We start from the raw sequence: 13,254 nt of genomic DNA, 5'->3' as shown, positions 1-13,254 counted from the left end.
ACCGTGTCCACGTACACAAATAGAGAGATTAAGTTTCGTGACTATTTCACGAATTGCTGTGAGACTTGGTTGGGTTTACAGTGAGAATAACCAGAGGGAGAAAACACAGCCCTGAGGAGCTCCAGTGCTGAGGTTGAGAGGATGTGAGGTTAGGTTATTAACCTTTACCCTCTGTGGCCTGTTACACAGGAGGCTTTGAATCCAGTGGCATATGGCATCAATGTTCATGTCCAAAAGTTTGGTAAAGAGTTTGAGTAGGTTGATGGAATTGAAGGCGGAACTGAAGTCTATGAACAGGATGTGTGTGTAGGTGTTTGGTGACTCCAGGCGTTGCAGGGCGGGGTGGAGTGCTATGCTTACTGCATCTTCAACAGACCGGTTGGCTTGCAAAGCAAACTGATGGGTCCATCAGTGGGGAGGTGCAGGATTTCAAATATGACAGAATGATGCACTCAAATGCTTTCATGGCCACAGATGATGTTGTTTTCTTGTGTTTCTGTAGGAGACTCCCTGAGTTCTCCAGAAGTTCTCCTCCTTTGACAAAGACCGGAACTCCTCCACAAACATGAACTGTGCCAGACTCTACCTGGTGGCGTTCTGGTACAAGGACTGTCACTATGCAAACCCCAGCAAGGTTTATCACTGGGGGGCTGATGACACTATACATGGTGTAGGAGTGGTGTGGTCCCACTGGAAGGGCTTTAACTACTCCTTGAAGACCATCAGCATGGATCTCAGTACTTTCATGGCTACAGATGTTAGGGCAACTGGTCTGAAGTCATTGAGGCAGGTAATCTTTGAGGACTTTGGCACAGGAGTAATGGACTTTACATTTGAACTTTTTAACTTGAGTGAACACATACACACCTGTTGATTTTGACAGTATGACAAAGTTGAAACCAGATCTACACCCTTTGAAGTACAAGATGTGTTTTCAAATGATTCTGACTGAATTTTTCTGAATTTTATCTGTTGTACAGGTGATGTCACAGAAATAAACACTTATATTATTAACTTTAATATTTAAGGAAATATGAAAAATGTTTATTGTTGAGGCTGCTTGGGTGGATTCCTTGAACATAAATCACTTCAGATTGTTCCTCAAATGTTACTTTATGTTGGAAGGATGTTTTCAGACAGAAGTAGTGTTACTAAAAAACATCTTGAAAGATCAGAGACTTCATTATTAATACATTTGCTTCACATAATAATACCATTACTTTGAATATGAGAATTAGAATTTAGGTTTATTTCTAAATATGTTGTTGCCTGCTGATAAATGAAATGTTTGTGTATTTGTGTCTTTAAAGGTTTGATTTTGTTTTCGCTGTTTGTTTCCTGAATGTGTTTTTTAGTATTTGTTGATTTCTGTGGTTGTTGCAGTTTGTTTTTGTTTTGTTTTGTCTTTTAATTTATAAAAAAGAAACTGTGGATGTCTATTGTGGATCACAATGTACACATGTTGGGCCTTTAATAACCTGTGAGGTTCAGTTCTTCTGAGGTTAATGTTCAGCTCTTGTTCTTCTGTTGGAGCATGAACTGACTCTGCACTGACTAAACTAGCTAACTGTATATAAAGTAGTGTAAACTAGCTCCACCTCCAGCAGCTACAACAGTAACATGCTGCTCTAACACTGATGCTTCACTATTAATAATCTAATGATGTCATATATAATAATATAACAGTCAGAGAGACCAAACCACTACTTTTACTGCAATACTTTAACTACATCAAGCTCATAATACTTATGTACTTTTACTGCAATACTTTAACTACATCAAGCTCATAATACTTATGTACTTTTACTGCAATACTTTAACTACATCAAGCTCATAATATTTATGTACTTTTACTGCAATACTTTAACTACATCAACCTCATAATACTTATGTACTTTTACTGTTGTAGGATTTTTCATGCAGGACTTTTACTTGTAATGGAGTATTTTTACATTGCTGTATACTGAATACTTCTTCCAGCACTGTCTATGCATTTACACATAGAACATGAATATAAATAAAACACTTGTATATTCCTTTATCATTGAAGGATAAGTCTGGTCTATATTTTTCTTCTTCTTAACAAATCTCATGTGCATGTTGATGTTCTATTGGCTCTGCTAATGTGGTTTGTTTACAAGGAAAAAATCTAGATTTATACATTAAAATCCATGCAAAGTTAAACTTAATAGGACCAAAAGTAATTTATAATAAATGTCCCAAACCAACAACTGCTCCTGTGACAAGTTAAAAGTATGATACACTAATGGTCTGTTACAAGTTTATAAAGACATTAAATTCATGGGTCTGTAATAAGATAAAACTGCTGTGATAAGGTTAAAAAGATCATACGGTCATGAGAAACAATTCATAAGGTGTTTGAAAACTGTTTAAAAACAATAAAAACTCATCATGTTAAAAAGGGTTCAAATGCAACAAAGTCTTTAATTCATTTCATTACTTATTTCATTCTTTATAGTTAAAAGTTAAGTTATATTAGTATTATCAGTGATCTGCAAAGTAGTCTTAGTCTGCCAGCCTGAGATCTATTGCTTTTGTCTCCACCCACATAACCAGAAAAATCAAGTAGTCTAAGTAAGACGTACAATAGACCTACTACATGACACTCCTACAGTACTACAGACACGCCTACTACATGGTGAGGCTGGTTAGGTTTAGGCAGACCCACTGAAAGAATCTCTAGGATATAAATACAGCTCAGAAACATCAGAGCATCCAGACTGATTGACGTTAAGATTTTCATCAGATCACCTCAGCTGAACTCTGAAGATGAAGGTAAGTTTGTGACTTTATACTGAACAAATATTGATCAGTAGTTTCAGTATGTTGAAGGATGGGTTCACAACTTTTCAGGTCTGTGTTAAAACAACAGTCAGGAGCCCAAATGAACATTGAAACATGTTTTTCTTGCTGTAATCATTCCTCCTGTTCATACTGACCATTAGAAGATCCCTTCATAATGCACTTACAATGGAAGTGATGGGGGACAAAATCCACAGTCCTCCTTCTGTGCAAAAATGTATTTAAAAGTTTATCTGAAGCTAATATGAAGCTTCAGCGTCTGAATGAGTCAAATCAAGTAGATATCTTTCAACGTTAGTCTTTTTAGTGCCAAAGTCCCTCTTTTTGTTACTATACTTCCACCTGCAGCTCAACAGGGAAACACTGTCCGAGGAAACACAAAGAGGGACTGTGATGCTAAAAAGACTGTAAATGTGTCAGATATCCACTTGATATGACTAACTCAGACTGCTGAAGCCTCATATAAGCTTCACATCAACTTTTAAATGCATTTTTGCACTAAATAACTATGTGGACACACTGGGGATCTTTTAAAAGCCAGTATGAACAGGAGGAATGATTACAGTGAGGAAAACCTCTTTCACTGTTCATATGGACACCTGACCATTGTTTAAAGACACTTGATAAATTGTGAAATCGTCCTTTAACAGCCTCTGTTCTGTGTCTGCTGCTGTATTTCTGTTGCAGCTGGTTTCAGTGGTTCTCCTCCTGCTGGCTCCAGTGTTGACCTCCTGCTTCTTTCTCCCGCTGGACTGCAGTGACATCTATCACCATAACAACAGCCAATCCAGTGGTATGTACACCATCTATCCTATCGGAGTCACGTCTGCTGTCCAGGTACACTTCATCCTCTCTGGGGCTCAGTTAGAAGATGTTGGTTCAAAGATGATTCACCATGTGAAGACAGTTCAGGTTGATTCTACTAAACCAGCAGATATAAGTGGAGGTAGTCATGTTACTGGTTGGATGTAGTTTTAGCTAAAGGAATATATTTACTAATGAGTGTGTTTGTGTGTAGGTGTACTGTGACATGGACTCAGACGGAGGACGGTGGACGGTGAGTTTTTGAACTGAAGTCATCAAGTCACAACTGAGTGATTTTCAGTATGAACACTTCCTGTTGGACCTTTATAAAATTCACCTTGTTGTCTGTAAACATGAGCCGTCATAGATCTGGGGCCTGTTTCAGCAAGCGGGTTTAGTGAAAACTCTGAAGTTGTTCATCCTGAGATGAGGAAAACTCTGGGTTTTCAGTTCCAGAAAGAGAGTTAACTTAAACTTGGGGTCAATTACTACAGCAACTGACTCTGTGAAGCTAACCTGCTCGCTGGCAGGTTTTCTTCAACAAACCCTTAGTTTCTCTCGGTCTCCTCCCTCTTACAGAGCCAGACACGCTGATTCATGTCTTTACTCAGTCGTATCAAAGCTCATTCATTAGTGGAGGTTTACTATCTATTAGAATCTAAATCCTGGTTTTTTCTCTCACAGTCAAATGTTACACAGCATGAATTCATCCTCAGCTCAGAATCAAACCTCTGTGTCCTTCTGTTATAACTCTGAGACTCTGTCAGTTTGTTAGAGCAGCTCCTGACCTGAAATCTTTACTGCACATAATGTGTAATCTCAGTTTAAATTTAAGCAATGGGTATGAAGCTTTAGACACGTAGGATCAATGAATAATTATCTCTATCAGTCATGATGTGATTGGTCCACTGATGGAACATCATTCCCGTAATATTTGAGATTATATGTTAATATTTCTGAGTGAGCAGGATCGTGGTGCAGCTGCAGAATGTAGTTTGAAAGTGAGATTTTTAAATAAGGAGCAAAGTCTGAACATGTTTTAACGGCATTTCAGTGACAATGTTTAAATTAACACATTATTATAAATAAATAATATATTATTATTACTGATCAGACTGTGAGCTACAGTCATGTCTCTATGTCTTTGATCTATATATGTTTTAAACCTTTAACTATATTTTTCATCTTCAGTTGCTGCTTCCTGTGTTTTGTCGGTCAGATTAAAACTGAATAAATATATTTAAAATGTAATGTAGCTGCAGCCTGATACACAGTCAGATTCCACTTTATCATCATTAAGGAAATGTAAGTCTAATAAATGATGAATTAATGGACGACACTGAATAAAACTTTATTGACACTTTTCCTGCTCTGACTCAGGCTCTTTTATTAAAGATAAATGTACATCGTCCACATACACATGCATTAATATTTCTACGTCCACTGGGTTCAAATGGAGGCTCTGCCTTTTATTTACCTGTTGCCATGGTGACTCGTAGTATCGGAGCTCCATTGATGATGGATGTTTTTATTCACCACACATGAGCTTAACTCAGAGTGAACATAGTCAGAGTTGATTGAACAAACTGTGATCAGCTGCTCTGGAAGAGAAAACTCTGAGTTTCATCTCAGGTTCATCAGCTCAGAGTTCAGGTTCGACTCAGAGTTTGTTAAACCTGCTTTCTGAAACAGGCCCCTTGTATGTTTAACCCTCCCCCTTCCCAGGTGTTCCAGAGGAGGATGGACGGCTCGCTGAACTTCTACAGGCCCTGGGATCACTACAAGAAGGGCTTTGGTATCGCTGCTGGAGAGTACTGGCTCGGTGAGAAATTAAACCAAACTAACAGTCATGTGACTTCATGAAACTGTTCATAAAAACAAACATCAAACTCTGATGTGACTTCATGTTTGTGTGTTTTCAGGCCTTGAGAATCTCTTCTATCTGACTCAGAACAAGTCCGAGCTGCTGGTCGACATGGAGGACTTCAGTGGAAACAAAGTGTTTGCTCGTTACTCCTCGTTCTCCATTGAATCAGAGTCCAACGGATACAAACTGCATGTGTCTGGATTCACTGATGGAGGAGCAGGTCAGTTACTGTTAGCAGGTAGTAGTTTTGTTTTTCTGATGTTTAGTTTCCACATGGAGACACTGAAGATTTCTGTCCTTATATTGGATTATTTGTGTGATTCCTTCAGCTAAAGACAGATTCACAAAGATTTTCAAATCAGTAACAATAAATCTGTGGTCTGCTCATGTTTTATTAATTACATGGAAGCTTTGGTTTTTCTAAACACATTTAAAGGTAAACTATGTAAATGAGGCGCAGCAGGTTTCAGGTGTTAATATCCATTCAACTTTTTGCAGTTCTTGTCTTCATGTTACAGTAGCCAACAAGGTCTCACAGCAGTTTGTGAAATAGTCATGAAATTGAATCTATCGATTCATGAACATGGAAACAATTTTTCCATTTTTCTTTGTGACAGTCAGCAAGACGTTCAAACTAATGTATTTCAATTGGCGGTAGGTTTCATACCTGCACCATATTATATATTTTTCTATTATTTGGGACTCAGGAGCACAGAAACTGTATTGTTTTTTGTCATTTGTTATTCACTTTTTTTCAACTATAACGGCTACATTGCTCAACATTTAATCACAAGATTTTATCCTTGTTTTTGTTTCTTTATTTTAATGTTACCAGTCTGGTGGGTGGACTGGAGAGGACACGCTGCATATGAATGTTTTACTCAATGTCAGTTTTGATATGTGTAACATTTCTCAACACAAAAACACAAAAGTGTCATTGATATCTCAACAATATGATGGGTTATGGCCATCTGTTTTAATTATTTCACCTTTGATTCTGAGAAATCAAGTTTCTTGTCAGTTTTGTATGATAGCGGCTACATTAGCCTACCCATGATCCTCAGCAACCATTACTCTTGTGAAGACGCCAGCCGTGACGTAACCTATATTCAATATAACATTATATATTACTGCAGATTGGTGGTTATAATCAGGAACAAAATACTATACTGTATATTTAAATGTAAAGAAAATAATGTGTGTATGTATAATAAAATCGATTGGCCATAAACTGTACAGGAAACAGAATCTGAAGCTTTGACTGATTTCTTGAGGCAATGCAGTTTGGGACTCTTAGTTGACTGAAGCTTTACCATGTAGCCTACACAGTCCCCCAGACTTTTTATTTCAACGCAGCTGTTATTTGTTTGCAGTGATGAAATGATCAACTGGGAGAGTTTCATGCCCATTAACTGTTGGAAATGCTTAAACAGGCCACCATGAAACAGTTCATTTAGGAAAATGTATGACCATTATTAATATAACTCTTTGTTGTAAAAAAAAAAAAAAAGCAGCTCAACCCGAGCTGCCCAAAATAACCCCTCTCATTTTGTAGGACTACTATTCAACTTATTATTATTATTATTATTATTATTACTAGAAGTATTTGTATAAAGTAGTGACATTTGTAGTGTTAATAGTTATATAACATAATATAATGTGGTGTCATTAGCAGTAGTGTTGTGATCACACACTTGTTGTTTTCTTGTGTTTCTGTAGGAGACGGCCTGCGTGTTCACAACGGACAGAAGTTCTCCACCTTTGACAACGACCAGGACTCCAGCAGCAACAACTGTGCCAAACTCTACCTGGGGGCGTTCTGGTACAAAAACTGTCACGCAGCAAACCCCAACGGGGTTTATCGCTGGGGGGAAGATGAGACTATCTATGCCATTGGAGTGGTGTGGAAGAACTGGAAGGACTTTAACTACTCCCTGAAGGCCATCAGCATGAAGATTCGTCCTGTGCAGTAATTCTCCAGAACGAACAAACAGCAGAATATCTGTTGATCTCTTTCTTTCTTTCTCTCTGATCTAGTCTGTAACTTCACATATACTTCAAATAAATATTTCCAGCATCAATAAAAGTCAGGTGTAGAGTGTGTTTTTGAGCAGCTGCTGGGTGTAAAGTCTTGTGTCAAACAGCTGTTGGTGTAGAGAAATGATTGGACAGGTGGGGAACTTAGTGGAGGATCCAGAGGAACAAATACAGAGCAGCTTACATCAGAAACATCACATGACATCACTGAAGTGATGAAGAACCAAATGACAGATGGAATTGACTAAAAGCAGCTTGAACTCTGCTGAAATGAACACGATCCACCACTAGATGTCTCTGTTGTCTGTATTAGTTCCATCTAGTTGTATCCACAGACTGACTGTATATCTGAGCTTTCAGCAGGACACAAACTACACATGAACCCTCACACTGTCACATGATGCTACTGTTTGTTGAGTGTTTGCTTTGGATGTTCTTGGCTGCAGAAGGAGAGAACGTCACTGTTTGAGAAGGTTTTGGTTGGTTTTCTCTTCACACTCTGCTGGTTAAGATGTTACCTTCAGTCTGCTAAACACACACTTTAAAGTCAAACTAACTGGTTTCAACAGAGTGTTTGGTGGAGGTTTGACTCTCTGATGTGAATCATTATCTGCTGTACGCTCACAATTACCTCACCTGTTGAGTCAATCGGTGCAGAAATAAGAAGCTGAGGGAGATGAATAACCAGGTTTCTCATGTTCTTTGTAAACAGCCTGAATATGATCAAAACCAGAATACTAATGTGCATGTAAACATACTCAATGTCAGGTGAAAACACATGTGACCTGTCTGATGTCATGCACGTATGGCAACAGGTTTAAAATCTCTAATTGACCAGGGATCCATAACTATTTCAACTTTGATTTTAAGGACATTTATGAGCAGCAAATAATGGCTTTACAGCTGCTTAAAGGACAGGTTCACAACCTATCAAGTGTGTGTTAAAACAACAGTCAGGAGCCCAAATGAACATTGAAACATATTTTTCTTGCTGTAATCATTCCTCCTGTTCATACTGACCATTAGAAGATCCCTTCATAATGCACTTACAATGGAAGTGATGGGGGACGAAATCCACAGTCCTCCTTCTGTGCAAAAATGTATTTCAAAGTTTATCTGAAGCTAATATGAAGCTTCAGTGTCCAAATGAATCAAATCAAGTAGATATCTTTCAACGTTACAGTCTTTTTAGTGCCAAAGTCCCTCTTTTTGTTCCTATACTTCCACCGCAAGTCTGTGTTGTGGTTTTTCTGCTCTGGCGGCGACGTCGGCCATCCTCTTCATCCTCATGATGGCTGTGAGTGTGTCACTGATCACACTGATGGTTACCTGGAAAGAAGACACAGGTGCGAACACATCTACGCATTTACACATAGAACTGAAAACATAGAAACTTGAATATTTCTTCATCATTTAAGGATAAGTCTGGTCCATATTTTTCGTCTTGTGGACAAATCCCATGTGCATGTTGACGTATTGTTGGCTCTGCTAATGTGGTTTGTTAACAAGGAGAAAAATCTAGAACGTAAAATCCACAGAAAGTTAAGCTTTAATAGTTTCAAATCTCTGCAGGTTGATTTTTCATAGAAAGTAACTGAAAATAATGGCTGCCTGACAGGAAGAATAACAATATGAATACTGAACGATGATTTAGAAAGTGGTGATTTAGATAACAAGATGATTGATGATTTGTAACGAGCTACAACATGAACGAGCAGCAGTATAGTACTTTAAAACTGACAAGTACCATGTTTCTGTTGTCCTGTCAGGTCCGGAGTCGACCCTTCCTCCCAGTCCAGAGCCGATTTATATCCAAGTCATTGTATTTGTCCGTTCCTTTATATCAGGGATGGCGATAACTATACTCAGAGTTCATGACTTTCAGATATAAGACTTATTAATTTTATTTAATTAGTTTTCCTCCTAATTAACTAATTATTCATTAATTAATCAATGGACATGGTGCCCCTTATCATTCTATCAGTGCTTAATATTAATTTCCAAGTGTAGTGTTATTCCTACAAATGTAAAATCCAAACATCCTAAATAAACAGGTCCAACAATCCACAGTCACCCATCTAATAATGAACACAGAGGTAGAATAATAAAAAGTCACTTATTAAATGAGAAAAGTCCAAAAAGAACCTCCTCACAAATGAAATTCAGCTGCATCTTTTTTATTTTCAGGTCTATGTTCAGCTTTCACCACCAGATGTCACAATTTCATTATTTAACAAGGATCTTCCTCATGTGTTGCTCATGTCCTGCACCGGCCTGTCAATCAAACCTGCCTTCAAAGTCCCTCCCTGTTCTTCTTAATATACCCACAGTCCCCGTAAGGTGACGGTCACGTGACCCACGAACAGCCTGAAGACGTCAGCAGGATTTTACATTTATATGCTTTGAATTTTCATTATTAGATGATGAACACATGTTGGACTCATCGTGTCTTGTTATATTAATCAGATGTGGTGTTTCCTTTGAATCCTTTATCTCCTCATCAGCTTCATGTGGTTTCTGACAGGAAGCTGCTGGCAGAAACGGCTCTGAGCGGCTTCATCATGTGACTGACAGCTAAAGTAAATGAAGGGCGTTTATCCAACGCACCTCTCATTCATACACACTCCAGCCAGTTATTTGCACTGGGGATGGGGGGGCATCCATTTAGAAAGGTTGGACCAACCAACCAGAACTTGATGTTCACATTTGGTTTGGATCGCCATGACAACATACAACCAATCATGACAGTTCATTTAGTTTGTAAGGATCAAATTGATTTGTTGATTGACAGTGAGATGGACCAATCGGTGGGTGAAGCAGCCTCACTTGAACAGCCGGCAGTGAAAGGGTTAATGTGAATCAAATGAAGTGACAGGAAAGAGTAAGATGCAAACTAGATTAGCAAGAATTTCTACTGTAGAAAAAATATTTAACAGTAAAATATTAAATAATTTTAATTTGCCTTAAGATAATACTGGAAAATGTGACGTTGAGTGGAAGAGATAATGTTTTACATTTGTGATAAACAATTTTCATTCAGCAGTAGCTCAGACCGTTGCTTGAATGTACTTCAGTTTGAACAGTCAGCTGTTATATGTTATATTTAATATTATTAGTAGACGGCTGGTAATAAACTTAGTCGTTCATTTAATATGCAGTATGCAGTACGTGCTGATTGAGTGTGTAGTCGGCAGTATGTTAGTATGTGATTTTGAACACAGCTGTTCTCTCTGTCTCCTTTTACAGAGATTCATGTCTTCATTCAGTCAGTTCGTATCAAAGCTCATTCATTAGTGAAGGTTTACTGTCTGTCAGGATCTAAATCCTGGTTGGATATTAGTTTGTTACTCAGGACTTTCTAAAGTTACCACCTTTATACACATCAGTCATTTCTTTGAACAGCAGTTTTTTCTCTCACAGTCAAATATTACACAGTGTGAATTCATCCTCAGCTCAGAATCAAACCTCTGTGTCCTTCTGTTATAACTCTGAGACTCTGTCAGTTTGTTAGAGCAGCTCCTGACCTGAAATCTTTATTGCACATAATGTGTAATCTCAGTTTAAATTTAAACAATCAGTATGAAGCTTTAGACACAGAGGATCAATGAATAATTATCTCTATCAGTCATGATGTGATTGGTCCACTGATGGAACATCATTCTTATAATATTTGAGATTATATGTTATTATCTCTGAGTGAGCAGGATCGTGGTGCAGCTGCAGAATGTAGTTTGAAAGTGAGTTTTTTAAATAGGGAGCAAAGTCTGAACGTGTTTCAACAGCATTTCAGTGACAATGTTTAAATTTACACATTTGTTGAAGCAGCTGAAATAAAATCACTGAATGATGTTGAGTCGAGATACAAATAGACATCTAAACATTTAAAATTTATAGTATTTTAAACTTTATGCCTTTTCAAGTGCAATTCAGCAAACACATTATTACTGATCAGACTGTGAGCTACAGTCATGTCTCTGTGTCTTTGATCTATACATGTTTTAAATCTTTAACTATATTTTTCATCTTCAGTTGCTACTTCCTGTGTTTTGTCTGTCAGATTAAAGTTGAACAAATACAACAAACAAACAAAATGTAAGTCTGATAAATGAATTAATGGACGACACTGAATAAAACTTTATTGACACTTTTCCCACTCTTTTTTTTTAAAGATACATGTGCATCGTAGATCATGCACTTTTATCTTTGTGCCAGCCGAGGGCGCCAAAGTATTATCCATCATGACTAAAGCCCTTTACAGACATGCAATCTGTAATATTGCAGCTTCTTCCATCTGTTCAAGTGAGGCTTTTTGTCTTTAACCCTCTGCAGTCCAGGTTCAGTTTGGTTTATTGTTGCTGACTTTCTCTGCATTCGTTTTTGTCTTTGTTTAGCACCTTTTAAACTGGCCTTGCCCCACATGCATGCTATCAAACAGCTATATTGATTGATTTGTTTATATATTACACATACATAAGTAAGTAAGTAAAGTTTATTTAGATAGCACCTTTCAGACAACAGTCACAAAGTGCTTCACAGTCAAATAAATAAAACAAAGATAAACAACAGATAAAACACACAAGAGGAAACAGACATAAAACAGACTCTTCCTGACTTTAATTTGATCCATAAACAGTTAAACACATTTATATTTTACATCATTTATTGTCATTTCATTCAGTCACATGTGAGGCTGAAAATTCCTGAGCGTGGGGTTTGATATGAGTTACAACATTTCTATTTGCCCTGAAACATTTAGCCAAATACATATTTCCCAGTGTTCAGAAGAAATGATCATATTCTGGGTTATTGAATGATGAATTCACTATCAGGATTATCAAAAAATGCAGATACAAATAATCAATAAATAGTATAAACGCATTCTGAGTAGAAATGGTTCCTGTGCGTCTGAGCAGGACACAGTATAAATACAGAATGCAGGTTTTTATTTATGTTTGTTAAACAGGTAACAGGCTGCAGAGAGGAAACAGCTGCTCTAGCGGTGATAACTGTGAACCTTTATTAGCATTAGCACAGTGCACATGTGTGCACAAACTCCATCAGAAGTTTCTACAGCTGTTAAAGCCGACTGACAGCTGATCCAGCTGTGATCAGCTGTCGCCGTCATCAGAAACGGACGTCGCTTCACATGACGCTTCAGAGGAGAGGACGTCTCATGTCTCTTAAAACAAATTTCCTTGTTTCCTCTCTCCTCGCTTGGTTTCCTTGCGTCTCTCCTGCATCCACGGTGGGAGGGACTAAGACGCAAGGAAAAGACGCAAGTGAGGGAAACGTGGATGAAATTTAAGAGACTTGGGATGCAGCCACTGTGTTCCTCATGCTCAGCCAGGGCTGCTGCTAACCATTTGGAGGCCCTAAACATAATTGGTCATGGGGGCTCAGTTTTCTCCTCTTCTGTTTTTCAGCTTTTTTTCAGAGATTCATGTTGTCTCTTATTTGCCATTATGCCTCATTCATGGGCGGAGCTAGACTCTCAGCACAGAGGGGGTGAAGCATTCTCAAAGAGCCTTTCTAAAACACTCATTTTAAAATTCACAACTGTAAAATAGCTGATATATCTTATTCATAATCACAAATTGTTATTAAGCCATGCAAGCATATGTCTCAGGAACAGTACAGTGAAGCCACTTTGAGACAAACTTGCTCTGAAGAACAAAAAAGAAAACAGGTTGCCAGCCGTGTTCAAATGTTTCAGCACTGAGGAC

At 37.9% G+C, this 13,254-nt stretch overlaps 1 protein-coding gene across 1 annotated transcript; it reads left to right on the top strand.

Annotated features, from left to right (window-relative positions):
• The first annotated feature begins 565 nt into the window (after positions 1-565).
• LOC121887318 (microfibril-associated glycoprotein 4-like) lies at positions 566-7,559 on the top strand. Its single transcript, XM_042398048.1, has 6 exons — positions 566-786; positions 3,474-3,660; positions 3,842-3,880; positions 5,353-5,449; positions 5,550-5,714; positions 7,214-7,559. The coding sequence occupies exons 1-6, from the start codon at positions 566-568 to the stop codon at positions 7,465-7,467; spliced, it is 963 nt and encodes a 320-aa protein (XP_042253982.1). The 3' UTR covers positions 7,468-7,559.
• Positions 7,560-13,254: the final 5,695 nt, after the last annotated feature.

This window comes from Thunnus maccoyii, chromosome 20, assembly GCF_910596095.1.
Source record: "Thunnus maccoyii chromosome 20, fThuMac1.1, whole genome shotgun sequence".
Classification (NCBI taxonomy): domain Eukaryota; kingdom Metazoa; phylum Chordata; class Actinopteri; order Scombriformes; family Scombridae; genus Thunnus; species Thunnus maccoyii.
The sequence above is the reverse complement of the archived record's forward strand: the minus strand, read 5'-3'. Positions and strand labels throughout refer to the sequence as shown.

Excerpts from the sequence above, each read along its gene's own strand:
- LOC121887318 (XM_042398048.1), top strand. The coding sequence starts at position 566 with ATGAACTGTGCCAGACTCTACCTGGTGGCGTTCTGGTACAAGGACTGT. Across the intron at positions 787-3,473 it reads ACTGGTCTGAAGTCATTGAG|CCTCTGTTCTGTGTCTGCTG; the intron begins GCAGGTAATCTT and ends GTCCTTTAACAG. Across the intron at positions 3,881-5,352 it reads CAGACGGAGGACGGTGGACG|GTGTTCCAGAGGAGGATGGA; the intron begins GTGAGTTTTTGA and ends CCCCCTTCCCAG.